The sequence below is a fragment of the Emericellopsis atlantica genome (genome assembly GCF_019669845.1).
Source record: "Emericellopsis atlantica unplaced genomic scaffold F5Z01scaffold_9, whole genome shotgun sequence".
Lineage (NCBI taxonomy): Eukaryota > Fungi > Ascomycota > Sordariomycetes > Hypocreales > Bionectriaceae > Emericellopsis > Emericellopsis atlantica.
This window is the reverse complement of record NW_025764711.1, coordinates 511,497-538,538: the sequence shown is the minus strand read 5'-3', so window position 1 is coordinate 538,538 and position 27,042 is coordinate 511,497. Positions and strand designations below refer to the sequence as shown.

At 54.7% G+C, this 27,042-nt stretch overlaps 14 protein-coding genes across 14 annotated transcripts; 4 read left to right on the top strand and 10 right to left on the bottom strand.

Moving 5' to 3' along the window:
- Positions 1-237: 237 nt before the first annotated feature.
- F5Z01DRAFT_651935 (RNA binding protein) lies at positions 238-2,138 on the top strand. The gene is made up of 2 exons (XM_046263250.1): positions 238-337; positions 390-2,138. Exons 1-2 carry the CDS (start codon positions 258-260, stop codon positions 1,657-1,659), a joined length of 1,350 nt encoding a protein of 449 aa, XP_046119628.1. The 5' UTR covers positions 238-257; the 3' UTR covers positions 1,660-2,138.
- Positions 2,139-2,543: 405 nt separating this feature from the next.
- F5Z01DRAFT_673004 (uncharacterized protein) lies at positions 2,544-3,029 on the bottom strand (the record flags this gene model as incomplete). Its single annotated transcript, XM_046264886.1, has 1 exon — positions 2,544-3,029. The coding sequence occupies one exon, from the start codon at positions 3,027-3,029 to the stop codon at positions 2,544-2,546; it is 486 nt and encodes a 161-aa protein (XP_046119627.1).
- Positions 3,030-5,732: 2,703 nt separating this feature from the next.
- F5Z01DRAFT_651930 (putative methyltransferase-domain-containing protein) lies at positions 5,733-6,962 on the bottom strand. The gene is made up of 2 exons (XM_046263249.1): positions 6,586-6,962; positions 5,733-6,527 (listed from the first exon to the last, which is right to left on the bottom strand). The coding sequence occupies exons 1-2, from the start codon at positions 6,913-6,915 to the stop codon at positions 5,760-5,762; spliced, it is 1,098 nt and encodes a 365-aa protein (XP_046119626.1). The 5' UTR covers positions 6,916-6,962; the 3' UTR covers positions 5,733-5,759.
- F5Z01DRAFT_651929 (ribosomal protein L23/L15e core domain-containing protein) lies at positions 6,963-8,145 on the top strand. Its single transcript, XM_046263248.1, has 3 exons — positions 6,963-7,241; positions 7,431-7,678; positions 7,735-8,145. Exons 1-3 carry the CDS (start codon positions 7,159-7,161, stop codon positions 7,812-7,814), a joined length of 411 nt encoding a protein of 136 aa, XP_046119625.1. The 5' UTR covers positions 6,963-7,158; the 3' UTR covers positions 7,815-8,145.
- A 266-nt stretch (positions 8,146-8,411) lies between these two features.
- F5Z01DRAFT_673001 (uncharacterized protein) lies at positions 8,412-8,759 on the bottom strand (the record flags this gene model as incomplete). Its single annotated transcript, XM_046264885.1, has 1 exon — positions 8,412-8,759. The coding sequence occupies one exon, from the start codon at positions 8,757-8,759 to the stop codon at positions 8,412-8,414; it is 348 nt and encodes a 115-aa protein (XP_046119624.1).
- A 430-nt stretch (positions 8,760-9,189) lies between these two features.
- Positions 9,190-14,332, bottom strand: F5Z01DRAFT_553512 (uncharacterized protein). Its single transcript, XM_046260647.1, has one exon. It carries the CDS (start codon positions 14,076-14,078, stop codon positions 9,621-9,623), a length of 4,458 nt encoding a protein of 1,485 aa, XP_046119623.1. The 5' UTR covers positions 14,079-14,332; the 3' UTR covers positions 9,190-9,620.
- On the bottom strand, positions 14,313-16,011 carry F5Z01DRAFT_651923 (GTP cyclohydrolase II-domain-containing protein). Its single transcript, XM_046263247.1, has 2 exons — positions 14,747-16,011; positions 14,313-14,697 (listed from the first exon to the last, which is right to left on the bottom strand). Exons 1-2 carry the CDS (start codon positions 15,785-15,787, stop codon positions 14,656-14,658), a joined length of 1,083 nt encoding a protein of 360 aa, XP_046119622.1. The 5' UTR covers positions 15,788-16,011; the 3' UTR covers positions 14,313-14,655.
- A 192-nt stretch (positions 16,012-16,203) lies between these two features.
- Positions 16,204-17,290, bottom strand: F5Z01DRAFT_552371 (uncharacterized protein). Its single transcript, XM_046260637.1, has one exon. It carries the CDS (start codon positions 17,163-17,165, stop codon positions 16,515-16,517), a length of 651 nt encoding a protein of 216 aa, XP_046119621.1. The 5' UTR covers positions 17,166-17,290; the 3' UTR covers positions 16,204-16,514.
- Positions 17,291-18,378: 1,088 nt separating this feature from the next.
- Positions 18,379-20,244, bottom strand: F5Z01DRAFT_553197 (salicylate hydroxylase). Its single transcript, XM_046260645.1, has 2 exons — positions 19,784-20,244; positions 18,379-19,734 (listed from the first exon to the last, which is right to left on the bottom strand). Exons 1-2 carry the CDS (start codon positions 20,039-20,041, stop codon positions 18,712-18,714), a joined length of 1,281 nt encoding a protein of 426 aa, XP_046119620.1. The 5' UTR covers positions 20,042-20,244; the 3' UTR covers positions 18,379-18,711.
- A 180-nt stretch (positions 20,245-20,424) lies between these two features.
- F5Z01DRAFT_552881 (uncharacterized protein) lies at positions 20,425-22,065 on the bottom strand. The gene is made up of 3 exons (XM_046260642.1): positions 21,599-22,065; positions 21,147-21,538; positions 20,425-21,079 (listed from the first exon to the last, which is right to left on the bottom strand). The coding sequence occupies exons 1-3, from the start codon at positions 21,956-21,958 to the stop codon at positions 20,449-20,451; spliced, it is 1,383 nt and encodes a 460-aa protein (XP_046119619.1). The 5' UTR covers positions 21,959-22,065; the 3' UTR covers positions 20,425-20,448.
- A 720-nt stretch (positions 22,066-22,785) lies between these two features.
- F5Z01DRAFT_553367 (uncharacterized protein) lies at positions 22,786-23,729 on the bottom strand. The gene is made up of 3 exons (XM_046260646.1): positions 23,689-23,729; positions 23,518-23,592; positions 22,786-23,456 (listed from the first exon to the last, which is right to left on the bottom strand). Exons 2-3 carry the CDS (start codon positions 23,585-23,587, stop codon positions 23,194-23,196), a joined length of 333 nt encoding a protein of 110 aa, XP_046119618.1. The 5' UTR covers positions 23,588-23,592; positions 23,689-23,729; the 3' UTR covers positions 22,786-23,193.
- Positions 23,553-24,040, top strand: F5Z01DRAFT_552409 (uncharacterized protein). The gene has a single exon (XM_046260639.1). It carries the CDS (start codon positions 23,657-23,659, stop codon positions 23,957-23,959), a length of 303 nt encoding a protein of 100 aa, XP_046119617.1. The 5' UTR covers positions 23,553-23,656; the 3' UTR covers positions 23,960-24,040.
- On the top strand, positions 24,041-25,316 carry F5Z01DRAFT_552410 (uncharacterized protein). Its single transcript, XM_046260640.1, has 5 exons — positions 24,041-24,365; positions 24,424-24,549; positions 24,606-24,730; positions 24,785-24,869; positions 24,922-25,316. The coding sequence occupies exons 1-5, from the start codon at positions 24,122-24,124 to the stop codon at positions 25,140-25,142; spliced, it is 801 nt and encodes a 266-aa protein (XP_046119616.1). The 5' UTR covers positions 24,041-24,121; the 3' UTR covers positions 25,143-25,316.
- F5Z01DRAFT_619731 (cytochrome P450) lies at positions 25,269-26,864 on the bottom strand (the record flags this gene model as incomplete). Its single annotated transcript, XM_046261105.1, has 2 exons — positions 25,269-26,590; positions 26,654-26,864. 2 exons carry the CDS (start codon positions 26,862-26,864, stop codon positions 25,269-25,271), a joined length of 1,533 nt encoding a protein of 510 aa, XP_046119615.1.
- Between the last annotated feature and the right edge of the window lie 178 nt (positions 26,865-27,042).

The window sequence follows — 27,042 nt, the reverse complement described above, 5'->3', positions numbered from 1 at the left end:
ATGGCGAAGATAAGGGCAAGTCGCCCGCGCCCAGCCTGGTCTTATACGTGTGGTGACCGAGATCTGCTGATCGAATGGTGTTCCCTGATCGTCGAGACAAGGTAAGGTAAGGTGCCTCATCACATGCCAAGACGGACTTGGGCTTCTGAGTTACCACGTGACCTGTGTGGTCCTGGAGCGGGATTCGGGTTCTCGATTTCGTCACCGCGAGCCTCCAGCGCCAAAAGTTGTGCCATCTCGTCAACATCAACACCATCATGTCTGTGCTTCTCGAGACGAGTGCCGGCGATATTGTGATTGATCTACTCGTGGATCACGCACCCAAACTCTGCGAGAAGTAAGATCCCCCCACCTTTACGCCCTGTTGCGTGTAAGTACTAACATGGTAGTTTCCTCAAACTCTGCAAAACCAAGTACTATAACTTTTCTCCCGTCCATTCGGTCCAGAAGAACTTCTCCTTCCAGACTGGCGATCCGCTCGGCCCTCTCTCGAAAGAATCCGATGGCGGCTCTTCAATATGGGGCAATCTTGGGAGCGCGAAACGCACCTTTCCTGCCTTCTTCCACCCAAAGCTGAAGCATGTCGAACGAGGAACAGTCAGCATGGCTACGGTGCCTCTCGCATCTGATCCCGAGACGAGACTGGCCGGGTCACAATTCATCATCACGCTAGGTGAGGAGACGGATTATCTGGATGGCAAGGCTGCCATTTTCGGCAAGGTAGTTGAGGGCTTCGACGCGCTGGAGAAGATCAACGAGGCTGTCGTCGACGACAAGGGCTATCCGTTGATCGACATTCGTATAAAGCACACGATCATCCTGGATGACCCGTACCCTGATCCAGAAGGACTCCGAGAGCCGAGCGCTAGTCCGCCGCCTACCGAAGAACAACTCAAGACTGTACGAATCGCAGACGAAGCCGCGCTTCACGAGGACGACGGAGTCGACGAAGAGGAGCTGGAGAGGCGGCGCGGGGAGCGAGAGGCCAAGGCACAGGCACTGACCTTGGAGTTAATGGGTGACCTGCCATTCGCCGAGGTCAAGCCACCAGAGAACGTGCTTTTCGTGTGCAAGCTCAATCCAGTCACGGCAGACGAGGACCTGGAGCTGATTTTTGGCCGCTTCGGCAAAATCCTGAGTTGCGAAGTCATCCGCGACGCCAAGACGGGCGACAGTCTGCAATATGCATTCATTGAGTATGAGTCGAAGGAGTCTTGCGAAGCAGCATACTCGAAGATGGAGGGCGTGCTGATTGATGACCGGCGCATACACGTCGACTTTTCCCAGAGTGTCAGCAAACTCAGCGACTCCTGGCGCAGCGACGCAAACGACAAGCGCCGCAAGCATGCGCGTGGCGGTTGGGGTGGCGTCCGGGACCTCGAGAAGAGGCGCCAGTACCGAGCGGAGGATGACCGCAGACAAGGGAAGGACTACGGCATGGTGCACGCTGAGGACGAGATGAGGGGCCGTCACGCAAAGCCCAGCCGTGACAAGTCTGGCCGGGACCGCAATGGTGACGGGCGAGACTACCGGCGTCGGGAGCGGAGCCGCAGTCCACGGCCCAGGTATGGCAGCCGGGATCGCGACAGTCGTCGTGATGAGAGACGCAGGCACAGAAGTCGAGATCGCGATGATCGACGCGATAGATACAGGAGATGATGAAAGGCGGGAGCCAGAGAATTCCAATGATACCCCTTTGCATAACTGACTTTGCTCAACTACACTTTGCAAGTTTCCTGGACTCTAATAAGCACGTACGCCGCTGACACGAAACAAATGTGACCTAAGTACGTAGTCTTAACAGTCGAGTAATCGTGACTGATCACTGTGCTATCGCAACATAAAGTTCGCCGCCACGATCCACCCTTGTCTTCCCCAGAATCAGTAGCAGCGCCCATTGCATTTCTTGGCAATGCTTGTCGCTCTGCCAAGACCGGCGATCCCCCCCCCCCGGCGCCAATGGGCTCCAAGCGCGGTTTAGGCGAGATCAGCGCTCAAGACCACCGCCCGTAGTCGTTTCGCTGCATCAGAAGTGTCATTCTGAATGTCACCAGAGGTGCTTAGAGTTTGCCTACGTGCGCAACCTATCGGAGATGTTGGAGTTGTGGTCACAGTTGATGGAGGGTTGGAGGGTGAGAGCTGACCATTGGTCAATTGAAGTACGTGTTGGCTGCGCTGCGCAAGGCTAAAAGAGAAAAAGTGCACACGTAATTGACGTCGCAGCCATTGAATACAAGCTGCGTGCTTTTGAATGTCGTCAAGATGATAAGATCATGGCCGTCTTAGCCAAAGAGATAATATTAAGCAACCCAATAGCTTAGCTGACATGGCTGGAGAAAGAAAAGAAACTATTGCCGAAGCCATCGCTGATGTGACATCGCTTGTGTGATGAACGCCCATGGCTCAGCTTCGCTGGCTGGCCGAAATCCCAAGAAAAAAAAGACTCCTAGCCCAATGAAATGTACCAAGATGGTTTGTAAAGTAAAGGATCAGCCAAATATGACACGATCGAAGGTCAAAAAGGCACCATGTAGTTGGCCAGGTCACTCCGAGCTGCGCCTCCGCCGTCCAGAGCGTAACTCTTTCTCTGTTTCCATGAGTCGTGATTGAATCCAAAGACGCATGGACTGGTTGCTGCGGACGGATTCGCAGTTGAGCAGCTCCGTCAAGGCCCGTTTGATGCCCTCGTCGACGTCAAACAGGCGGCGCTCTTCGACAGAGATCTCCTCCATGGTCTCCTCGTCTGGGATGGTATCCAGTGTTTCCAAGTTGTCGTCCCAGCCGCTGCACCGAGCGTGCGCTTTCGAGTGATGTCGGCGCTCGCCAGATCGGGAGTGCCGACGTGACGACGACGGCGAGGCTGCAGAGCGCGTCGGTGACGTTGCTGGCGAGGTGGTATAGGAAGAGTTGCTGAATGTGGCGGAGAGCGATCCAGAGCGGATCATATCAATGTGGTCACTGAGCTCGTCGCGGATGCATTTCAAGTCCATGTATTCTTGCATGGCTTGTGTGTAGTTGTGTCCAACCATTGTGGTGGTAACAGGATGGTTTGCGTTTGGTAAGTCCCAGCAAGTATGTACCGGTGGCAATGTAGGCGCACGTAATAATAACGAGACCATTGGACTGGGTGGGATGTGAGGTTCGACAGGCAATGGAGCCGTAGGGAGGTTGGAACGTAGTCAACGCTGAAGTTGCTCCTCCGGCGCTTATCGTGGACAGCAACGGGATGGTTGTCTGCGTATTCTGGTACGACAACGTGACAACGGCGACGTTGGAGGGTTCAGTCGTTTGGTTGTCGATTTATATGGCTCGCACTCGTGGATGTGAAGTTCGTGTTGGTTCGGATCGATGTTGAGAGGCCCAAGTCACCGCTGCAACAGATGAGCGGATCAGACGTTGATAACCGAGTCCTCCACAATCTCTGAAGACCGACGATTCCCAAAATAATCCAGGTTCCACCCGATTGTGGTGTTATGTGCTCCACAGAACGGCTGTTCGCAGGTGGAGTCACTCCTGATCAGTTGCAGCTCAGAGCGAACCTGAAAGAAGTGCCTGTCTGCGTGCTTTGTGTTGGGTCTTTGGAAAGCAATGGATCCCAGCTTATTATTATAAGGAACGTGAGGTAAGGTGAGGGTAAGCGGCTGCAGATGCCGTGGAGACCGGTTGAGTATATGGGCAGTTGCTAAAGATATCGATTGAGTTTGAGCTTTTTTGCCTCCGGTAGTCTGGAACTTTGGATACCAGGGAAGATGGCAAAATCGCTGCACACCCCTCGGGATACACGACGGTCGGCCGGTCAGGGCAGAGTGCTGCTACTGCACAGCAAGTGAGGGGACCGGATGCGCAGGCCAGTCCTATCTGGCTGGGCTGGAGTCTGGATTCGAGTGGGCGGGCGGGCAGACGCTGCAATTCGACGGCGCCAGGCAGTGTTCGATTCTCGACTGTGGAACCCTACCCCAAGGTACTGGGTTGCGTGGCCGCCACGGAAGCCACAATTGGAGGACTGAAGATGCGTCGGCTTGGCTTGGGCTGGTCGCTGCAGCACTTTCGTCGGGTTTGTTGTTGCTATCGGTATGCGCCGGCGGTTCGTACGTAAGGTAGACTTCGGTTATGTTGACCGGTTCTTGGGCGGATGGAGCTCAGTGTATGCGTGGTGTATGCAGGACTGTCCAGGTGACAGGTTTCGTTCATGCAGATGCGAAAGATTGAATCCTCAGCTGGCAGTCAGGATGCAGCAAAAACAGGCAATGTTGTTCTTTTGAATGAAATTGCTCGAGGGAGCAGGATATGGAGTACTTACGTAGATAAGACGTGAGCTCAAGCCGGACGCAATCAAGGAATTTAATGATGGGACATGGGTACGCCATTATTAGGTGCCAGGACCCCTGACAGCATGGCTTGACGGGTGCAAATCAGAGCCTTCGGAGGTATCCAACCATCAGGGGTCCGCCAGGCGGCGCCAGACTATCATCCGCGCACGGTTGATGGCGAAATTCGTGGCCCATTTCGTTGATCGTTCTCATCGATCGATTGAGAAAGGAACCAGAAGTCTGTCCAGAACCAGTTTCCCCTAACTCCTCAAAGGGAAAAGGGGGTCAGTAGGAGCTTTCTGTGCAACAACTCGCGTCATCCCATGAGACGATCATCGTGGCTTGTCATTCCCAGAGCTTCCCCTTCACATTTACCACAGAACGCCTCTTTTCCGCACCACCATCGTGGCTGATTGTCGACGCGTGGTCTCAAGCGGTGAGCCCAGCCCGAAACAGCGCGACCGAAGATCACTGTCACAATGCATGACGATCGTTCATATTGAGCAAGATAACCATTCGATCCCAGATTGCAGCCTTTTACGGGATAATCCGTCGGAAATTCGTCAGGCGAGACGGTCGTTCTAATTAATCACTTGACCGAGTTTATTATCTTTCAGCCCCTGTCCCTAAAAGGAAGGCTTCGAGACTGCATTCGCCCGGTCCGGCTCAGGCTCGCACTCAACCTACAGTGTCATTGCATGAAGAAAGTATGGATGAAGAAAAATAATCACGGAACTTACATCATCGTCGCGAAATCAGGGTCCATTGTCCTCCATCATGCGTTTTGACAGGCTTCCACTGACCAAATCCAGTCGAATGGAACGAAATAAAACCCACCACTTGCGGACGTGGTCCTCCGGTTTGGACATGATGATGGTCGCATCGCCGATAATCAAGGTTGACGCCCCCTTCGCTGCCGATCATTACTCGGTACGTCCTCACTCGTCAACCACACTTCACAAAGCAGTCTTCCAAGGTGAAGGCGCACTTTTGACGACATGGAGACGCATGATCATCGCCTGCCACGTAGCAGAAGGTCTCGTGATGTTGTTCTGAAGTCTTGTGTAACAATCAGTTTGATCATCCCGCAGCCATCGGTGAGGGTGCGACCAATCGCAGGTACACGATATAGCTACCCTGTGTCGCTTTGCTTTGACCTTTCTATGTTCACCGAGCAGGTTTTAGCTATAGAAATAATGCGATTGCTTTCCTCTCGTCATAGTCGAGTTATTCAAGTTCTCGTCTAGAATGCTTAGGCACCATTATATATGATATCTTGATGTCGAGTCATGTGTTACGATTGGGGCATCAAAACACCACTAAGCGATGTAAGAGTGCGGAATACATACATCATCATCAAGGGCGACCTTTCACGGTCGCCTGGGAACTGGACAATGATATTTACATATGAGCGACGCATAGCACACATTAATTAGCAGCCTGTCATGTCTATTTTGATATCTTGCATATTCTAATGGCCACCTGGTCGTTGTAGAACGGCCCCTTTTGCTGACTGCGAGCGGGCACTTCAACCTCCAGATCGTCCACTGCCAAACCATTACCCTGGCAGACCGACAGGAAGGTGCCAAATGTATCGGCATTGCGTTCTGTCGCTGCAACATACACTTCAGCGTGGGGATGCATTTGCAACAGATCGTCCACGGTCCCCACCAGAGCTGGAATGACACTCCGGTCATACGTCACGTCAGCACCGAGCACGACGTCGACAGACCGACCACCATTCCAAGCCGCCTCCTCCGTGCCCAAGAGTGCGTGGCCCCATTTGAGATCCATCGGCGTGACAGCATCGGCACCTTCCAGGCCGTTCAGGAAGAGATTCTCCGGAAGGTTGTTGATGACATCGTCAGAGCCATCTGACGCTACTACATGCGTGGCCTGAAGAAACTTTGCGCAGACAATCGACAGATAGCCTGTGCCAGCACCAAGTTCCAGGACACGCTTTCCCTTGACGATCTCAGGGCGCTGCGAGAGGAAGTGACTCATGTGTAGTGCCGCCTCCCATGTCCGCAGACCTGTCGTTCCCGCTGCTGAGATGAGAGACCGGTTTTCTAGCAGAGTGACACGAGGGCAAGGACGCCTCGCCAGTGCCGACAAATGATACGTGACGTAGCACTTTTGCTGCACGGCTTCTGCTTCTGCTGGAAGGGGGGATGCTAAGAGCACGGACAAGGCACTCATGAGATTCTCAGATACCTCCTACCTTCAGGTCAGACAGACCGGAGCCACACGACGGAAACAAGGCCGCGCTGCTCACATGTTGGTCCCAGTCTTCAATGCTGTCCTCAATCTTGGATACAATGGACTTGAGCGTCTTGACCTGGTACCTGATCGGTGGTCCATAACGCAGCGCCTCATCCGCAAAGAGGTTGTCAAAGATGGCCTCCTGGACAGTAGATTGTCGCAGATGAATCGGTTCTGGAAAGTCAAGGATTTGCTCCAATTGCAGATATTGACGGCAGAATCGATCAACTTGATCAGACGCGTCGTTATCCATGGTGCATGAGTTGACGCTGGTGATTGTTTCACGGTGCAACAAGGTTGCGGGATGCCGAGGATCTGCCGGGCACAAAAGTCCAGCTGTCATCAGTCACGTGAGTAATCTCGAAAAGCCAGTCGCTGCCCCACATCCACCACTTCAGTTCGCACACGCGCAATTTCTTAGGGTTGGACCCAATTAAGTAAGCGACACGGGGCATGCTCGGAATTTTCGCCCTTGCGCCTCCAAGCCCCCATCACGCAAATCGACTCACGCCCATCACCACCACCCAACGGTCTCTCGACGAACTTCGACAAATCCCCCCCCTTCGAGACCTCGACAACCGACACCATGGCGGACAACGACTCCCCCGTTACCCTGCGCACGCGCAAGTTCATCCGCAACCCTCTCCTGGGTCGCAAGCAGATGGTTGTGTGAGTAGCCCGTGACCTCCCCGCACCGCTGGCCTCGACCGACGACGACAACGACTCGATGGACAATTTGCATGCTGCTGGTGTATTTGGAGGATACCGTGCACGATTGCTTGTTGTCGACTCGAGAGGCAGCGGATGGGAGACGAAATGCGATGGATGGCCCAGGAACACACGGCTGACGGCAGACAGTGACATCCTGCACCCCAACCGCGCCAACATCTCCAAGGAGGAGCTCCGCGAGAAGCTCGGTGGTCTCTACAAGGCCCAGAAGGACCAGATCTCCGTCTTCGGTCTCCGCACCCAGTTCGGTGGTGGCAAGACCACTGGCTTCGCCCTCGTCTACGACTCGCCTGAGGCCATGAAGAAGTTCGAGCCCCAGTACCGTCTCGTCCGGGTCGGTCTCGCGACCAAGGCCGAGCGCCCCTCCCGACAGCAGCGTGCGTACCATGATGGTGGATGGCGTGGTCACGCTTCAGTACTGACAATATTGCAGGCAAGCAGAGGAAGAACAGGCAGAAGACCCTCCGCGGTACCGCGAAGGTCAAGGGTGCCAAGGCGAAGAAGGACAAATAAACGCATCACCCCCTCTATATCCGAGGTCGGATTCGAAACGGGGAGGAACAAGCATTGGGGCTTTCCTCAGGTGGTGCGGATATGGCTGGCGTTTGTATCGGTCAGCTGCTGGCATGGCCTTTCGTCACTGGGGACGTGGTGGTCGTGCCGGCGAAAAATATGACTCTTGTTGTCTGTTGAGCCCGCCTGCATTTTTCTTCCATATCGGGCGGGACTCTGGATTCGGCGCCGCGGGAGGAAAGACGGATGGTCTCTACGACCCTTTCTACACTAGCATGAATCAATGGTGTTTCGGGTTTCAGACCAGGACGACGTCACGATTTGCGAACGGTTGAATGTATCATGGTGAATTTCAATTGTATCACGTTGCTACTCAATGAACGCAACGCCCGCTACCGCGTCTCGCTGGACGTGAATGATGTGAGCCACACATTTGGGCTCCTGCCTCCGATATCTAAGCCGTATCATCCCCAATTTACCATTGCCCCCCTTTGCGCCTGTTGTAAAATGCTTATAGCTTTCTCCCACAGATCCTAGGGATATGTGTGTGCCTCGTTTGTGGGTTTGCACCTTGTATATCGTATACGTATGTTGTCATCAAAGTAGGCCGAGCACGAATATAAGAGCTGCGCCGCTCACGGTGCCCAAGACCACACCCATGCTGAGCTCCCTTCTCGCCTCGGCCTTCAAAATTGGCGTGTACCACCCGCACTTTTCGTCCCCATCTCGCCTGGTCTGGCATTTGTAGACAGTCGTCTGATAGAAGCCCTTGCTGCGCAACACCTCGTCCTGGTTTGGCGCTGGTGTCGCAATGGGCGTGTAGGCAGGGGGTTTGCTACTTTTCAGGTTGTTGAGCTGTTGCTGGGCGTGGGTTGTTTGTTGAGGCGCAGACTGCGTTGCCTCGGCGCTGAGCACGAACAGTGATAGTACGGTGGTGATTTTCATCGTGAAGAGGCGTCGTCGAGCGTGTGCTCTGTGAATCCTCTCAATCGTTGCAGACGCTCGAAATCGCAAGATGCAAGGGATGGCAGCATCTTATAGCTCTGGAAGATCACATCGCAGTTCAGTATTTAGAGTTTTCGAACAAGGCCATTGTATGCTCCTCAGGTAAGGTTTGTGTAGAGGGCTAGGTAAGAAAAAAGAACGAAGCCTCTTGCTTGCCCTGCCCACCTACTACGTATTTTGTAAGCGGGCTGTGAGTCTGACAGTAATCTCGTATCTCGTGACGCTGTCCATTCATCAAAGGTCCACACCCCGACGTTCCGTGCCTCCAGTCAACCTTTTCAGCTCACTCACTCACTCCCTGGTTTTCAGGACACATAGAATCCCTCTTTGTGCGCCGGCCCCCATCGTTGTGTCTCCTGGTGCTATTCCATCCGTCTTGGCGGCTCAGCAGCGCCAGCCGTCTTTTGTAAAGCACGCGCGCGCAAGGGGCAACCCCCCGCAATTCACCGCTCTCTCACGCGGGGACTATCCTAGAACAGGAAGTCGACCAGGGCCATGAACATTTTGGGTCAACGCCGAGATGTGGCGCATGTGCTCAAATAAAAAAGCTTGGTGATTCGTGCATAACGTGACCCTCAAGGTGATTTGATCTGTGTGAACAATTGTGTTTGTTGATTGGCATGTTAGTTGCATGTGATGATCACTCAAGACAGCCATCAGGCAACCACGACAATGGCCATCCCATACATCCTAAATCTTTGCTCCTGATCAAGATCGCAGGCGCAATGAGCCCGTTTGCTGTTACATAAATAAATACCACAAAGCCAGGTTCAATCAAGGGTATCACACATCCTTCATCGCTCAAAATTTCTTGCTCATCCTTCTGCGCCCTTGTCCTGCCGGTGCCGCGCTTGATGGCCAGGGCAATGATCTGTTCTTTGCTCGTGTGCCACCGGCCGGTGAAGAGGAGAGCGCGGCAGACGAATCTTTGTTTGGCCTTCGGGACTCTCTCTTCACCTTATTCTTTTGAACCCAGCCGGAGCCATGCGGCAGCGACGAACCCTCCTCATCCTCCTCATCCTGGTACGTTTCGTCCATGCTGTCATCGGGATAATGCTCGACAGGTCGCGGCGAGACTGGATTAGAGATGAGCTCAATGACCTGACTGCCTTCCGGAAGCTGAAACGGAGACAAGCGACGGCGGCCCGCAAACTTCTCCTGCTTGCTGTTCGCGATGCCGCGGTCGGCGGACACACCCAGTGCCGCCGGCGATGGCTGTGTCGCATTGGGGAAGAGACTTCTAATCGACGTGTTCCGATCAGGCGACAGCTCCGATTCGTCTCCTTCGTCCAAGCGTTCCATTGCCTCCTCATAGCCGGACTTGGGGCCTTTTCGCTTGGAGAGGGCAGACATCTGAGATGATTTGAGTGGGCTCTGTGAGCTCTTGGTAGTCTTTGCCGTGAGCCATGTATCGTCCAGCGAAGGGAGCGGCGAGCTGCTTCCATGGGGTCGCATGTTGTCCTCTTCACCATCAACTGCGTCTGCCTCGTCGTCTGGTGAGCCGATGTCGTGATGGATCACTGTATCGTCACCATCGCCAGCATCGTTCATAATTTCATCCTCTGGGTTGGGCTGTCGTCCGCTACGGAGGCTGCCGGCCGATGATGGGAAGGGCGGGAGCTGCGGGTATTCCACAAGGGGGCTTTGGCGCTCGTCTGGCTCTTGCCCCGGGCTAGCTAGGGTGACATTGACTGACGGGTTGGAATTCTCTGCCAGCACAGACTCTTCGGATCCGGGACTGAGGGCTTGCTCTTGCTGTGGCTGGAATCGTTCATCTCTGGACATCTGTGCCGATTCACTGGCCACGGGAGGCGGCTGAGAGTCCTCCACTATAGCTTGAGGGCCCTGAGGCCTTTGTCTTAGTGCTCCGTCACTGCCTGATTGAGCCTGGGAATCGTCAGTCCTGCTACTGACAGCCGTGTTGTCCAAGGCACTGGTGGTGTCCAGGGGTTCGAACCGAGGAAAAGTCTGGCCAGATGGGATAGATGAAACGGTAGGAATGTCTTCTTCTTCCCCATTGGCAGGGTCTTTGTCGACGCTATCAGTAATCTGGGCTGATTCCACCTCGATAGTCGGCTCTATGGATGTATGTTGGTCATCGGCTTCCGGGCCAGGGCTGTTGGCTATCCTTGGCGATGGGGCGCTCTGCACAACGCGTGGCTCGACCATGTCTGACCAGTTCACCCATCTGTGACCCTCGTGCTCTAGATCATTTCCCATGTCGTCATCCGAGTTGTCTGGGGCTTCGAATTTATCGTAAATCCTTTTGCCGGTGGTCTGGTCGTACTCGCGGTCATCCTCGGGGCGATCACGCTTCGCCAAGATGACGTGGATGGTGTTATCCTCTACAGAGATGACCAAGGCAGTAACCAGAGCCATCGTGGGTTGCCATGATGTGGCCTTGGACATTTGTAGTTCCTTCCAGCAAATCACCATACCAGACGTGACCGTGTCCAAGGTCAGTGGTGCAAGTGTGGTAACATCAGGCGGGAGTGACGGCAAATCATCGTAGTCTGTGAACTGGCTTTCACCAGCCGGTGTCTTCTTTGGCGCATCATCGTAGTTGAGCACAATATTGTCTTCGACCATGCTTTCGTCGTTGGCATCACCGTTCTGTTTCGACTTCTTCTTGGACTTTTTTGACTTCTTGGGCGTGTGGGTTTCCTCGTATCCTTCGTAGTTGTAGGATTCGTCGTCGTAGCCATCTTCATAATCGTAGTCTTGATAGTACTCCTGGGACTGGCGCTTTCGCTTGCGCATCGCCCCGTACTGCTGCTGAGGATCCCATCGTTGCACGAATGGGAACGGCGGCTCACTCAGCTGCATGCCTTCATGGCAGCATTCAACGGCACGGTAGGTGATTTTGGCGCGCCAATCCTCATTGTCATCTTCCTCTCCGTCGGCATCGACAGGAGGAGTTCCATGCTGTTGCTGCGTCGTCTCCTCCTGTCGATGGTTTTTAAGCGGCCGAACATCCTTCATCAACTTTTCCTTGATCTTCTCCTCGTCGGCCTTGCTCTTTGGATTTTTGAGTCCCAGAGCGCCGAAAAGTAGCCGTCGACCAGCGTCCTTGTCCATCTTCACACGACGCCGGGGGGTATCGACCGATGCCGTATCCTCAGAGACCGCTGCTTGGTTGAGAACGCCAACGGGCTCCTCGGCGTTTGCATCTGCATCTACCTCCATGTCCACCGAGCTTAGCTCGGTCGGCACGTCCTGAGAGATGTCGGCCGATTCCACAGGGTCCTGACATTCGTGGGGTTCATCGACCTCTGTCATACCCGCCTGGCCCAGCTGCCCACTCTGATCCGTGGCATGAGTGTCTTCCTCTTGTGACACAGCGCTCAGCAAGGCCTTCTTACGAGCAGCAAGCTCATCAGCCTCCGAAGTTGACGCCGGGGCTCGAGCGGCCTTTGCATGCTGCTTTGCCAACTTGCGTCGCGCATTGCGCTTCTGCGTTTTAGTCATGCCCTGGCCCCGTGGAACCGTCGCCTGCGCGGGCCTTGCAGTCTCTGTCTGTGCAGCATCCGGAGGCACGATTGTCGCCTTGGCAGGGGGCTTCTTAGTAGAGAGTTCGTCGGGCGAAGAGTCCGAATCAGAGCTTGCCTCATCGGAGTCTTCACTATCGTCGCTGGAGCTAGAAGCGTCATCTGAATCTGAACTGTCGCTGCTGGAGACAACCTCGATCTTGTGTCTCTTCTGGCGTCCGGATATTGCCGACATGGGATTGCGTCCGACGTCTTTGCTCATAGAACTGGAAGAATTCCTGCGTTTGGACTTCTTCTGCTCGTTCTGCTCGACAGGGATCATGGAGACATGCTCTCGTAGTGTCCGGTGGCCGTGCTGAGATTTCGAGTTTGGCTCAACAACGGAGCTCGCCTGACTGTCCGATCCGGCCTCAGAGTCTGAACTGCTGTCGCTGGCTGAGCTCTCTTGCGCTGGAACTCCGCCGTCCGCGGACATGCTTGCTTCTGGCGACGTGACTGCATGTGATTCATCCGAGTCACTATCAGAGCTTTCGTCATCACTCAAGTCGCTCTCCTCTTTGTCATGACCCCGCAGACTCGCCTCATCGCTCGAGCTACTGTCGCTGTCGCTGCTGCTGGACGTCTCGGCTGAGCTCGAAGAGGCGTCTACCGCATCACCATCATCGACATCGTTGGATAGGGGACTGCCCGAGCCTAGCGGGTCGTCGGCCTCAACAACCTGAATCAGTGGGCGTGACTGGACCTTTGGAGTTTCCGGTAGTAACGATGGCCCGGGGGACGACTTGGTGTTGGCAAATCGCTCGGCCAGGAAGCTCTGAAGAACCTTGTCAAAGGACATGGTTGGATCATCCTTGGTGGATAGATCTCGATAAGTATTGTGTATATCGGTTTGGTGGTTTTGCAGAGCATCTCGGATAGCAGACGCTGGCGTCGAGGGGAATGCCATTTGTAAAGCATTGACAGCTGCGGGAGTGATCTCCTGTAACAGTGGCTGGCTGCTCGGAGCCTTTGCTGCTTGTGGACTGAGTCGAGGTAGTTCGGGCTGCGGGTTCTGCTCCTCCTCGCTGTCAAAGAAATGATCCCCGATGATATCGTTATCTGCCTGGAGCAGTCGGATCTCCTCCTCCAGATCTTCATCTTCGTCCATGTTATAGTCGTCAGCGTCGACCTCGGCGTCGTTTTCGGTGGCATAGTCTTGATCAGGCTCGTCCTCCTCCTCCACGTCTGCATTGTGTACATTCGAGCGGAAGTGGTCGACCTTTTCGGATGCTCTCGGCGTGTCTTCAAGAAGCATGCGCTCTAGGGCATCCTCTTCTACCGAGTCGTCCTCGTCCTCGTCTGCGTCGTACACGATGCGTGCTCTTTTTCGTGGGGGCAGTTCGAGCTGTGGGCGGCCAGGCGGAGCTCGTCGACGACCAAAGGGGATACCATCTACCAAATGGATGCCGTCGCTCGAGATTTGATGTCGCCCGCTAGCACGGCGCTGTTTCACGTCCTCAGTGGAGAGCGAACGGATGAGGACTTGGTCGTCTTGCTTGAAGACCTTGCGCACAGGCTGGAAGTGCAGACACTCGAAGCTGTTGCCCGAGACATCTGCGAGTTCCACGGCATAGTCCTCGAGCCCCCATTGACCGCTTTCCAGAACCACGACATCGTTGATTTGTGCGAGTAACGAGGCGATCGTCAAGTCGTCAGATGCTGTGCACGGCCAGACAAGCTTGATCTCGGGCACGCCATGTCGCCGGATGGTGAGTCGTAGACGGATGTCCATATTTTTGTGATTATGGCTACCGCATCGCTAGTCGCTCATCGATGGGTGATGCACTTGACACTTCAAAGCCAAAGCAATGGTGTAATGAAGCGAGAAATCCGGCCAAGGTGTGGTTGACGGTGACGATTTTCTCAACGGAACCGCGTTTCAACGCGCCATGATAGTGGGGCGCCCTGCTACATGGGCTGTTTGCGCCTCTACCCAGCGTTGATGCGCCGACACAGCAGGTAATTAGGATATGGTTGTCTAAAATGATGCTGAGACGGAGATTTAAACTTGTTCCGAACAGCGCAATTCACGTTATATTATGTGACAGGGCAGAGTTAAACTGTCCTCTGATGCAAAACCACGAGAAAGCAAAAATACCTTAGCCTACCCTAATGGCGAATTGGAGGTAAGATTGGCTCCGTCAGTTGCATCACTTTAGACCTGAACCGTTCCGCTGCCGCGAACGTATTCACGAGTGTTCATGTTGTGTTGGCCATGGCGAACGCATCTATGTGTGGGAAAATGGCAGTATATCCTTGAGTATGCGACAATTCCGACTCAGATGCACGTCTAAAATCCGAATGAACCACTATATCCCACCTTGACTTAGCATATGCCCCATCTTCTCGATCTATTCGCTGTCAGTAGACGATCTTCATGACTGGGTCAACCAGACTCACCTTGGCTTTCATGTAACCTTCAATTTCCTGGCTCCTGATGCCCCCTCGCCCTTTCCATGAAAGTGGCACCATTGGCACTCGCTCTTTGACAACCACTTCCCTGTTGGGACCTTCAACCGCACGGATCTTCTCGGGATTGTTGGTCAAGAGGCGGATCTCATCTAGACCAAGATCCTGAAGAATTGCCGTGGCCAATCCGTAGCTTCGGGCATCGGCTGGGTGGCGCAGTAATAGATTCGCCTCGACTGTATCGGAGCCCAAGTCTTGTAGGTTGTATGCTTTGAGCTTCTCGCCGAGACCGATTCCGCGGCCCTCCTGTCGTAGATAGACAATGACGCCGCCAGCTGAATTGCCCGGTAGACTCATGAGCCGAGCGGCCTCGTCTAGCTGTTCCCCACAATCGCACCTCGCGGACCAAGCAGTCTCGCCCGTATAACACTCCGAATGGATGCGCACCAGCGGGGTATCTCTTGATGCTTTTGAGGTTGGCTGTCCTTCCTTTGGCGGATCCTCAGAACTTGTCGTTCGTCCCGGATATAGTTTGCCCGTATACGCTCCGCGCATCATGCGGTCCCATTCTGTCTCGTCCGGCCTCGGCGCATCCAGAGACTTGCTGCGGATGGCATCACCAAAGACGATCGCCAGATGCTCCTTGCTGTCTACGCTGTTCTTGTATACATGGAGGAAGAATTCGCCATTGTTGACCGTCGGTATCCGAGCGCGGACTTCGCATTCGACCGTTGGCAGCGACTCGACCAGTTTGGGCTTCTTTGAGCCGCATCCTCCTGAGGGCGTACTGCTGTCTACAGGAACGCCTCGCGGACCGAGTGCGCTCGGTGTCTGTGTCCCAGGTGTCGCTGGCGGGGTAAAGGCAGGTGAAAGCAGCGATGGCGGGGGAAGTTGTCCCTCTTGGCTGAGTTGGTCGGCTCGTGTCGCAGGCGCATCGATCGAAAAGTCGTCCACATGCTGTCGCGCATCGTCGCCGGCTGCTGCGGCTTTTGGCGAGTAGAAAGGTGGCAGCTTCTCGTCACCAGCGGACATGATCGCGAATTAGCCACTCAACGTCGCCAATCAGAGGAACGACAATGCGAATGAATGCTAGGTAGTAATAATGGGAGAAGAAAGGCCGAAGGAATGTTCTAAGAATTCAAAGTGACAGTGATGCTCAGCAACATTTGAGCGAACCTAAAGTTACCGAGGAACCTGGTCGACGGCAATCGAATTAGTCATTCTTCAATCATCAACCGCCGCGCGCTTGGTCATTCAGTGGGTTGCGAAGCCGCTGAAGCGGGGGATTCGGGGGTTATCGAACATAGCCGACTTCGGCACCTTCCACATAACTGTGGTGCGCTTTCCGCCGCCAGACTATAGGGTAGACAAGAACGCTCGAGGGGAAGTGGGGGCTTGACCACACGCAGCCCACCTCACCTCGGTCAGGGGCACATCACACGGGGCACATCACACGGGGCACATCACACGGGGCACATCACCTTGAATGAACACCGCTATCACACATAGCCTCACTTCACCAACTTCTGTTCCCTGTTCGCACGACCGGATGAGTACATTCCTCGCGACTGTAGCGGACTGCCTTTCATAACGACGCCGACGAAACACTGCACAACGCATTTTCAGAGGGGAAATGTATCGAGACGCGCAGACACGCGTCTATATCGGGTCATCAATTTATGATCTGTAGTTCAAGTTCAAGTCTATGTTTCTATCAAGCGGTAATCTATCAAGCGGTAATCTATCAAGCCGTAATCTATCAAGCGGTAACCTTCTTGCCAGTGCCGTAGGCAATGTCGACCACCTTGAGGCCCGAGTCGGTGTTGATGCCCAGCACCGAGCTGCCGCAGTTGGGCTGGTTGCTCACAGCGAGGTCGAGCTTGCACTCGACATCGTCGCCGTACTTGCACTGGGGATCTTGGATGTTGATGAGCTTGTGGTTCTTGCCGACCCAGGTATCAGCGCCGCAAGAGGTGACAAAGTTGATGCTGTTGGCGGCGGAAAAGTCCAGCTTTCCATCGTCCATGAGATCGGCGCACTCCTCGTTGTCGACGAACTCGTATTCCATCTCGACGCCGCCACCCATCTGAGGGTCCTCGGTGGCAGACTTGCCGGAGACAAGGTAGTTCCAGGCGTCGTATGAGATGTCATGAGCACCGCCGGACTGGTCGATCTTGAGCAAGTGGCGCGAACGGCCGTCGTGGGTGACCTTGACGCAGATCTTGTCACAGTCCACGGAGCTGGGCCAGTAGGCGACGTTGTTGGTGTCGATCTTGCAGCCAAGGACACCGACAGAGGATGAGTACTTGTCGTGAGGGGTGATGCTCGCAGACTGGCTGCGGCGGGTAGGGACGGCGCCAACTGTGGCAGCAGCCGAGGCAGCGATGAGTGTGGTGAAGAAATTGAACATTCTGGCGGTCTTTAAAGAAGGATTTGTGTGTTCTTGTTGTGGTGCTTCTGAGTTTCTCTGTATGGCACTAGAGAGAGGGTATGTGTGCAGTTGTGTCTGACGATGAAAGATCACTGATAAGATATCTCAGGAACCAGCCGAGGGAGAGGCAAGAATGGGCAAGAGATTGCAAAGAAGGGATATGCTATTGATGCAAGAGAAGAGAGACACAACTCCTTTCCTACCATCAGGACGACCGACCTTTTATACACATGGAAGACCCGATTCCCCAGCTCAGCAACCCGCAAACTCTTCCAACATCCCGCTGCATCGGCACTCACTTTGGGCAAGCCTCTATGGGTCCTGCGCTTTCTCCATTTCTTCTCTACCATCAATACCAGGTACCTATAGACAATGTCGTCGTGGAGAGGGTCGACACGTTTACCAATGCCACGAGCCGCTGTGTGGGTCCCAGAGAAAAGTGTTCACGCACACATCAAACGGTCGAAGCCACGGAGATCAAGGAGGGAAGCCTTCCAAGTCCGAGAAAATGGCGCATTATGGACAAGAAGGGTTTAGATCCAGGCACGACCATCAGCACCTGTTGGAGGTGGTGTGCCCGGGCGCTTCGTCGGTATACTCCCGAATAAGATCGCATGGATCGATCGCCAGGTACCGGTGCTCTGGCACGTGCGGGCTTCTTGTCTATGCGTGCTTGATGGAGGGGCAGCGAAGGAAAGGCTGACGCTCCCGTCGCTTGGCTGCGCGGGAGGCTCACGCCAAAGAGGATACTGCGGTTGGAAAGCGTGGTGACATGCACGAAGCCGTGCTTCTTACGCCGATACTTCATACTCTATCATGGGCAGTCTCACTTTCCTGGTATCTGAAGAGGCCATGGCTCCAACAATGTACTGTCCTTCGCCTTGTCTCCTCCAGTTGGACGACTCGATGGTGAAGGGACCACCGCGCCATTTTGTGCCCTCCGACTCATGGGACCGAGTGACAAAGGACGGGCACCGATTCAGGACAAGCGGTTGTATGGCTGCTCTCGTAGTGGAGGGCATTATACTTTCTACTTGAGCGCACCGGTAGACGCCACCCAGGGGCACGTTGCCTTTTCGGTTCTCCTCTGGAATGCTGGCGTCTGACTTTTCCCCGCTACTTGCCCAAATGAGACAAGACCAGCCTAGCTAACATTCCAGCCGGAACCGTGGATGCTGCCAGTGGCAAAAGCATTTTACCGCTTGCACTGACCCGATCAACTTCCAAAAATGGTATCTTTTTCGGAACCTGCATTCAATTGTACGGCACGGCTATTGCGCAACCCAGCCCCCTTGCTTGGGAGTACCATCGACGGTCTCGCGATCTCGGAACATGATTCAAGAATTGGAGGCGTCGACCTCGTCCGCTGGGGCAATCAAGAAGTACGTGTGCTCAGAGTTTTCGCGGGCCAGATTAGGCGGAGCGTGTCACTCGGTTGGAGTTCCCCAATAACCGTGAGGTATCTTCCGGAAGTACAGACTGTATGTGTGCTTGCACCGCATCGTGCGGGGAGACATCTGTCGTGCTACGATGCCCCATTGCGCTTCTGAAACTCATGCAACTGCGCAAGGGCTTGTTCTTTGTGGTCCGCCATGGACAAAGCGAAGATGAACCCCCATCGTGGCGCCAAACCACCTACCAGCTTGGTTGCATCAAGTCCCAACTCTTTGTCCTGCCCGCACATGATGGCTCCGGTCCCTCTGCTCGAGTCTATTACCTGTTGGGCACGGGGCCTTCTCACCGCGTCGAACGCCTTGAATGCGACCGCCACGTCTGATGCACTACGCACTTGACTGAACAAAGCCCCTAGTATCATGGCGTCCTCGAGTGCCTGGCCGGCGCCAGCACCCTGCCATGGGGTCGTGGCATGAGCAGCGTCGCCAACAATGCAGACATGGTGATTGGCGTAGGTGGGCGTCGATTTGTGCTCCCACTGGGACCAAGCCACGGGCTCTGCCTCGTCAAGAAGTAGCTCTTTCACCCCTTTGGCCACGGGGATGTCGGGCCAGTTCTTGAACTTGGCGTCGAGAACATCCTTGGTCAAAGCCCGTTTCCGGTCTTTGGGATGGTCGTGCTCAACGGCTGACACGAGGACTTGCACGAGCGAGCGGTCTTCCAGGACGTCGTGCATGATGAAAGCGCCGTCGCCCGCCCACCCATATTGCCGATCCAGTTCAAAGAGGTCCTCGCCCAGGGTTGCTTTCGCTTTGTCTAGGGAGACCAGCGCCCTCGCATCCCAAAAGCCCCCGGGCGTTGCTGCGTGCTTGGCTGCCTGTTTCCCCAGCACATGTGACCGCACCGAGCTGAATATACCGTCTGCGCCAATGACTGCGTCGAAGGTGTGCACTGTGCCATCGGCGAATGACACTGCTACACTGCCGTCGTCTTGAGGGGTGATTGCATCAAGCCTCTTGTTCGGGTGTAGGACATCTTGAGGCAAGGGCGCCAGAAGCTCGCGCAACAGAGAGGCGCGGCGGAAGATGATGCCTGGGTCCATGCCTGTTCCTGCGAGGTCAAGGATCAGCGTTCCCGCCTGCTCACCCGAGCCCTGGAAACGTTCAGCCCAAGACCTCACTCTGCGCTTCGAATCTACCTACGACCATGATTCTCGATGAGTTCATCGGCACGCCGCCCGCTTTCTTCATCAGGTCCTCGGCCGATGGTGTGATCTCTTTCAACGCCAGTTGAGCGTTGGCAGAGAGACCTATGGCCGCTCCCCTCTCAGAGAACTCTGGTGCTGACTCGAAAACGTGCACATCGAGATGAGGCGATTGAATGAGAGCATTGGCCACGCCTGCACCGGCGAGGCCGCCGCCGATGATGCCGACTCGTAGACGGCGAGTGTCGCTTGCCATGTTGAGCTATCTGTGATGAACCTACAGTCCTTGTATGGCGTTTCTGGCAAGAACAGGACGTGGGCAGCCCAGGATTTGTAGCATCCAGCGGGGCCCTTTGCTTACATGCTGCTAGGATGCACTTCCTCCGGTTGGTGACGCAAGGAGAGTCCGAGATCTGCAGCAACATACATGAGCAATGCGGCCTTGGACACGGACCAAGAATCCTCGAGGCGCCTCCAGCGAGGCAGCATTCCGGAAAATTACGCGATCTAGCGGCCGCATCATCTGTAGTACTTGCTCATGATTTCCTCAATGACTATGGTATCTCTATATGCTCAAAACACAAACGCGACACTCCGGCCGTTCGCGCCACATAAAAAAAAAAAATCTCAGTACGCATGATACACCCCCCTCCTTTACGTCCGTCAAACAGGAGAGCCGCGAAAGTCCCTCATATGGTGGGAGGGAGGTGGCGGCGCGAGGAACTCCTCATTGACATCGGGCACGCTAGGACCTCGCGTCCTCCAGCTCGAGTCAGTGGTGTACGAGTCAAAATTCCTTGGATCCTGTTCGAGGCGGTTGCTTCCGCGTGAAAGATTGGAGACCACCGATGGATGCGCCGAAAGAGCTGAGACGGCCGACACAGCGTCGTCCATGATGGGCTCACGGCTGCTGCGTGTGTTGTCTTCGACGTGGACACGACCTTGCAAGCCGATGCCACTGTCGTCACTTTGGCTATCCAAAGCATGGAGATTGCGCTTCATATCCGCTGTGTGTTCGTAACGTGCGCTGCTGTGGCTGGTTGTGTGCAGTGACTTGCGCGAGGACGACGACGTGAAGATGGTGCGAGACTTGTCGAAAACGTTGTTGACGGACGACGCCTTGAAGATGAAAGACAGACTGGGCAAGCAAGCGGCGACAATGGCGACGCCAGACTCGACAAGACCCCAGTAGAGGTACAGGGTGATGGTCAGGATCTCGTCCTCCTTGGGGTCGAATCCCGCGTTGACGGCCTGAGCCGTGAAGTACAGGCGGCAGAATGAGGCACCCAGGGTACTATGCAAACGTCAGTATCACATGGCGCAGCAGGGTAGGAAGAGGCAAGATGCATATTGACACTTACCCTGCTCCCAGCAAGAAGATGGCACTCGTCGCCAGCTTTTTGGCTCTCGGAAGTTGGAGCTTCCAGATCAGGGGGACTGGAATCAGGATGATGATGGCGTCGGTGATGAAGTCGGAGATGCAGAAAGCGTAGATCATCAGCATGGTGTTGACACACTTCTCGACCATCACTATGGTCGGGCCCCAGATGATTCCAAAATCTGTGCCGCATTCGAAGACGGTGCCGAAGCAGAAGGCAACGGACCACAAGACCACGAGCACCATCAAGGCCCTTAGAAACCATGAAATGGCGCCTTTGCGATTCACTGCGAAGATGCGATGGTAAAAGAAGAGAAACGAAAGCTTGCTGCACCCCAAGGCGAGGGGTAGCATGATCGTGAAGCCGTATTCGATCTTTGCTGCTGGTTAGCGATCTTGTGCCTTACAAAACTAGCAGTAAGGGGAACGGCTTACCCGCGCCATCAGCGAGGTCTGGTCTGTTTCCAACGTCAAGGGGTTCGCTGTGAAATCCTCTGGGAATTCCAGTCTATATGCGACGGCTCCCTTTCGGACGCCGTAGATCACCAACACGCTCATGGCGACTGTCAACCCCGTGGCCGGCACGAGCAGCCAGTCGTCCATCCTGAATGTGCTTCCCTGCCACCTCCGTATGCCGAATCGAAGAGCGACACATACTGTCGTGAGGACGATGAAAGCTATGCTCGCTGCGAGCAGGTGTTCTGGCTTCTGGTAGTACGCTTGGGGAGCGAGGGCCACCAACTCGGGCGGCGTAGGCCCGCCTCCTGGCTGCTGCTGCTGCTGCTGCTGGCTCATGGTCGGAAGATGAACGAATGTGAGGGTCCGACGCCGACCATAATCTTCGAATGCGACGCGTGATCCAAATGCCCCCAATCAATGGGAAGGCCTCTCGCTCAAAGGGAGTGAAAGTACAATGCTTTGCGAATACTGGACTCAGCCAAAAGAAAGGGGTATCGTATCGAATCGTTTCACGAAAGTATGAGAATAGAACAGCGGCACAGCTCGACTGATTACAGAAAATGGCAGGTCGCAATTACAAAAGGCAGGCATACATACATGTACATGCATCCATGTTTTTGGGGGGTTGTGGATGATTCAAAAAGCTTCGCCTTCCTGGCAAGGGACGTACATATACGCGCAGAATGTCGACGTTTGCCATCAGCCGCCTCAGCCTGCCTGCTCGCTTGATGTGAGGGTGGGGGATGGCCGACAGAGGGACCCATCAGAGGATTGTCTGCGCGGCTGAAGGATTCTAGGTACCAGGGGATCGTCACGGGAGGGCGCCGATTGAGGATCTGGCGGAGGGAGTGCGGCTGGGCTGGCCACTGTGGCTTCGAGTCGATTCCTCTGGTCATGCACTGTAACGCACAACGTCCTCGGTCGCCGTTCCCGTTTAGGAATGTCTTGAGTCTGGCTAATCTCGTCCTCGAGGGGCTCGAGAGGGTGTGTGGTGAAGTACGTGAACGTATCTGTGAATCTAGAGCTTGTTAGCTGGTCACTGTCACGACTGCCTACCACTGATCATCCCGCGACAAAGTGGCATTCAAGAACAATGACCGCCCTACTGGGCAAGGAGCACGACGATAATGACGTGGAATTGAAGAATGGAGACACCGTCGCGCAGATCAACAATGCACCCCACTCTCAAGTCGCTCGGCGTTGACGCTTTAAGTTGTTAACCATCAAATGTTCCGACGCTCAACGGGCGGAGGATGAGCGACAGATCGACTCACGGACAGACCGACCGGGGATGATCTTCGGTCGGTCAAGGCCGCCCAGATCGTCATCAAATGTTCAGCTCGCCCGCCTCAGTCGTTCCTGGAATCAACGTTCATTGCGATGATCAGCTCTGAGATAGAGCCTCGTCTGGATTTGAAAGTGTGATCTGCATGTTCGCACCATCCAGGGTTGGCAACATGTCCATATGCGCAATTACGATCGCGACTACAGTTCAAGCGATAGGAGACTCGATATTGCAGAGGTCGCTCAAAACATGTATTCACTATGGCATTATCGTGATTCTCGTCTCTCTAAAAGAGACGGGCCTCCTCCATGACACCTTCAGGCGATGGGCGCACAGAGTTCTTGAACAGGCGTGCTTCTTCCTTGGCGCCCTGGGCCGAAGGCCTGTCCCGCCTAAAGAGACGAGCCTCCTCGTGGACGCCCTCTACCGAGGGCCGGACGTCATTCTTGAACAGACGAGCTTCTTCTTGCGCACCCGCAGGATGGTGCCTCTCAGCATCACGCTTGAACAGGCGTGCCTCTTCCTGGACACCTTGAGCTGAAGGTCGGCCTGCTAACATTGCGTGTCAATCTCAAACGTGTGGGCACGTAGGTGATGTTCCAAAACGTACCGTTCGGGACAGGGCTGGCAAGGGCAGAGCCCAGCAGGGCTGTGAAGGCGGCAATCTTGATGAGCTGCATGATGACTTGTGGTATTAGCAATAGTAAAACAACTGTGATGATGTGGATTAGAGGCTTGTGTGGTCTCTGATGAAGAAGAGCTCTTACGTCTGGGCACTCACGGTCCTTTCATGTTTCTTATATGCCATTCACCTTGGCCGTCATGAGCTAAAGCTCCCCCAGGCCGGTTGCAAGACCGCGCCACGCGCGGGGTCGTTGATATCACACCTCGCTTGCTTGCCGTTGGAAGTGAGTCTGTTGCTCATCATTCCATCAAACGCTCATCGACTACCGAGGAAGACCCTGCATGCATGCATGAGCGAGCTGACTGACGATGGTGTTGTCGATCACGGGCGGGGCGACCCCGGTGGCACCCGCAGGAGGGTGGTATGATGTTATGCCCTTATCTTTCCCGTAGACTATACTCTGATGTTGAGTTGCGTCGTTTCTTGGTTCGGTAGACACTGTGCTGTAGTCAAAGACTCTTGACCCTTCTCTCTCATCTCTGCCGTTGACGAGAAGCATTGCACACTGACAACACGGCATATTGCAAACATGAGCCATTACCAGGATTCCTCAAGGGGTACAAGCATCAATGATGATGAAGAGTCTCAACGCCTCATGGAGAAGCATGACGAACCAGTGGAGATTCACAACCGTGGGTCTCCAGTTGTGACCTGCAAAAGAGTGTACATGGTCCTGCTTCACGGCATAGTCTTGGTATTGATCGCGGTGCTATGCATTGACATCGACCCCAAGAAGATATCGAATCAACGGCCGACAAGAGGCGCATCATGGTGTAAGTCTTGTCGTCTATATCGACTTTCCAGAGCTTGGCGCTGATAGATGGAAAACAGCACCAGTCCGAGAGCACATCGAGTATGAACTCAATGCCGGACACGCAACCGATCATCATAAACACAGCCAATACTCAGGTTGGCCGTCACCAGAGCAAGATGAGGCGTGGGATGACTTGATGAGACGTGAGACTATGCTTCACTGGAACATGTTTTCGAGCAACTGTGCTAACACGATCCAGCTGTCTACTTCAATGCTACCCGGGAAGAGTTAGAAAAGGCCGGCGAGTCGTTTGAGAACATCGCTGAGCTCGAAGGTGGAGGTTACCCAGCAAGTCTCGGAGTGTACCACGAACTTCACTGCCTGGTACGTGAGAGCGCACACCGGAACACTGAAGTAGTCACCTGCTAACAATCCCAGCGTCAACTCCGCTTCTGGCTATGGAAAGACCGATACTACGGTGATCTCACAGAGGAGCAAGACGACTACTTCCATGGTCACCTGGGTGAGATCAAGACCTGCGTGAATATCTATCGGAACTGTGCTGACAGATCTAGACCATTGTATCGAGACGCTGCGTTTGACCATCATGTGCAACGGCAACCCGGCCGTGTACTCCTTCTACTGGGACGACCCAACGGCTGACCACCCAGCCACGCAGTCCAACGCGGAAAATGTGTGCGCCAAGTGGGAGTCCATCGAGAACTGGGCCTACGAGAGGAGGATTTCGACGGATCCCGAGATTGTCCGACCTCCTATGGACGAGATGATGCATTAGTTTGATACGTACTGCAGAGGTCCTGATGTACTGTATCTTTATGAATGAAATGTGCGACATGTTCATCACCTATTTCGCAAGGTTTACAAGGTGTTGCGGTAGTTTCTTTATTTCTTTGGCATCGCTTTACTTCCCTTGGCGGATAACTTGAGGCCTCTTCTCAATGTTGATCCACATATCCTCAAAGTAGCTGACGCCCCCCTTGACCAGGTACTTGGCCGGGTTCCTCTCGTTCTTGACCTTCGGCTTGAACGAGCGGAGGAAGACCAGCGGGCCCTTGAACAGCTCCATCATGGCGATATCCTTCCCGAGACAGGACCGCGCACCGTAGCCGAACCCCATGTTGTACTTCTGGAACTCCTTTGCCTTCTCCTCGTCCAGCCACCGCTCGGGACGGAATTCCTCTGCGTCAGGCCCGTAGATCTGCGGGTCCCGGTGGACGAGCCATGGGTTGCACGTCACCTCGGTGCCCTCGGGAACAAACTGGCCAAAGAGCTCGAGACCGCCCTTGGGGGCGAGGCGGGGGAAGATGTTGGGCGCTGACGGGTTCAGTCGCATGCTCTCGCGGACGCAGGCGACGTAGTAGGGGCAGTGGGCGAGCACCTCGTCATACTGCGGCATCTCCGACAGCTTGCCCTCCTTGGTGACCTGGTCGATCTCGGTCATCAGCTTCTCGTAGACGTCGGGGTTGGAGAAGAGATGCAGCATGAGTGCCTGGAACGATGTGCCAGTCGTATCTGCGCCGGCGAGGAGGACGAGGAGGATCTCGGCCTTGAGGTAGTTGATGTCGAGAGGCTCGCCCTTGTCGTCACGCGCATCTATGAATGTCTGCAGGAGGTCGACACGGCCGTCCGTTGTGCCGGCCTCAATGTCCTTGAAGCGCTGCGCGATAAGTCGGTCACGGAAGCGCATCAGCGTGCCGATACCAGAGTCCTGCTCGGGGCTGGCGACCAGGTACTTGCCCATGAACGTGCTCTTGACCCAGTTGGTGAACGGGTACAATCGTGCCATGATGCCAAAAGGCACCAGACCATCGTGGAACCCCTGGATCAGGCCCTCGACGTCCTTGCCCTGCTCGATGAAGCCAAAGGGTGCGCCGAAGCCGACGGACGAGATGACATCGTACGCCATGTAGACGGCCCAAGGCGCAAAGTCAAAGTCCTCGCGGGACTCGGCGAACTTGTTGTTGAGAGTCTCAAGCCAGCGCTGAATCTGCTCGTCGACAAGAGGCTCCATGCGCTTGATGTTGCTGAAGCTGTATGGCGCCGCGACGAGCTTGCGGAACTTGGCGTGCAGACTCGCCTCCTGCATGTTGAAGAGCGATTCATCCTTGCCGAAGCTACCGGTGATGTAGTGCTGGGATTTGCTGGCCTGGCGGCTGTAGATCAAGGGGAGCTTGGTGGCATCGTTGACGAGGAGCATGGTTGGGGTGATTCGGATGACGGGGCCTTTTTCCCAGCTGTCAGTTGCTGCTCTCTTCATGGATGGTTGTTCAATAGTGTACTACTCACCATGCTCCGCGTGAAGCTTCTGGTACGTGGCGCACTCATCTTCTTGGACGTTGTGCCATGCGATCCAGAGTCGTGTGACACTGGCCCAGAACGAGCCTGGGAACTTTGCCAACGGGTGGAAGAACCTGTAGTAGACAATCTGGTACAGGATGGTGCAGGCCACGTAGCCAGTGCAGGCCAGGACCAAGTTATGGACGCTAAGGACCGTCATGTTGTCTCGGTGGCTCAGTTTGAGTCAGTTGTGTGAGAGAACAGCACAAATTTCGCCGTGAATAAAAGCGAGTTGCAGCCAAATGTTGTGCGGTCCCATTAGGTTCTGCTGCTGCATGCTTTCATAAGGAAAGCCAGTCCCTTGGTCCAACCCCTGGGGCAAAGTCTTTGCGTGGAAG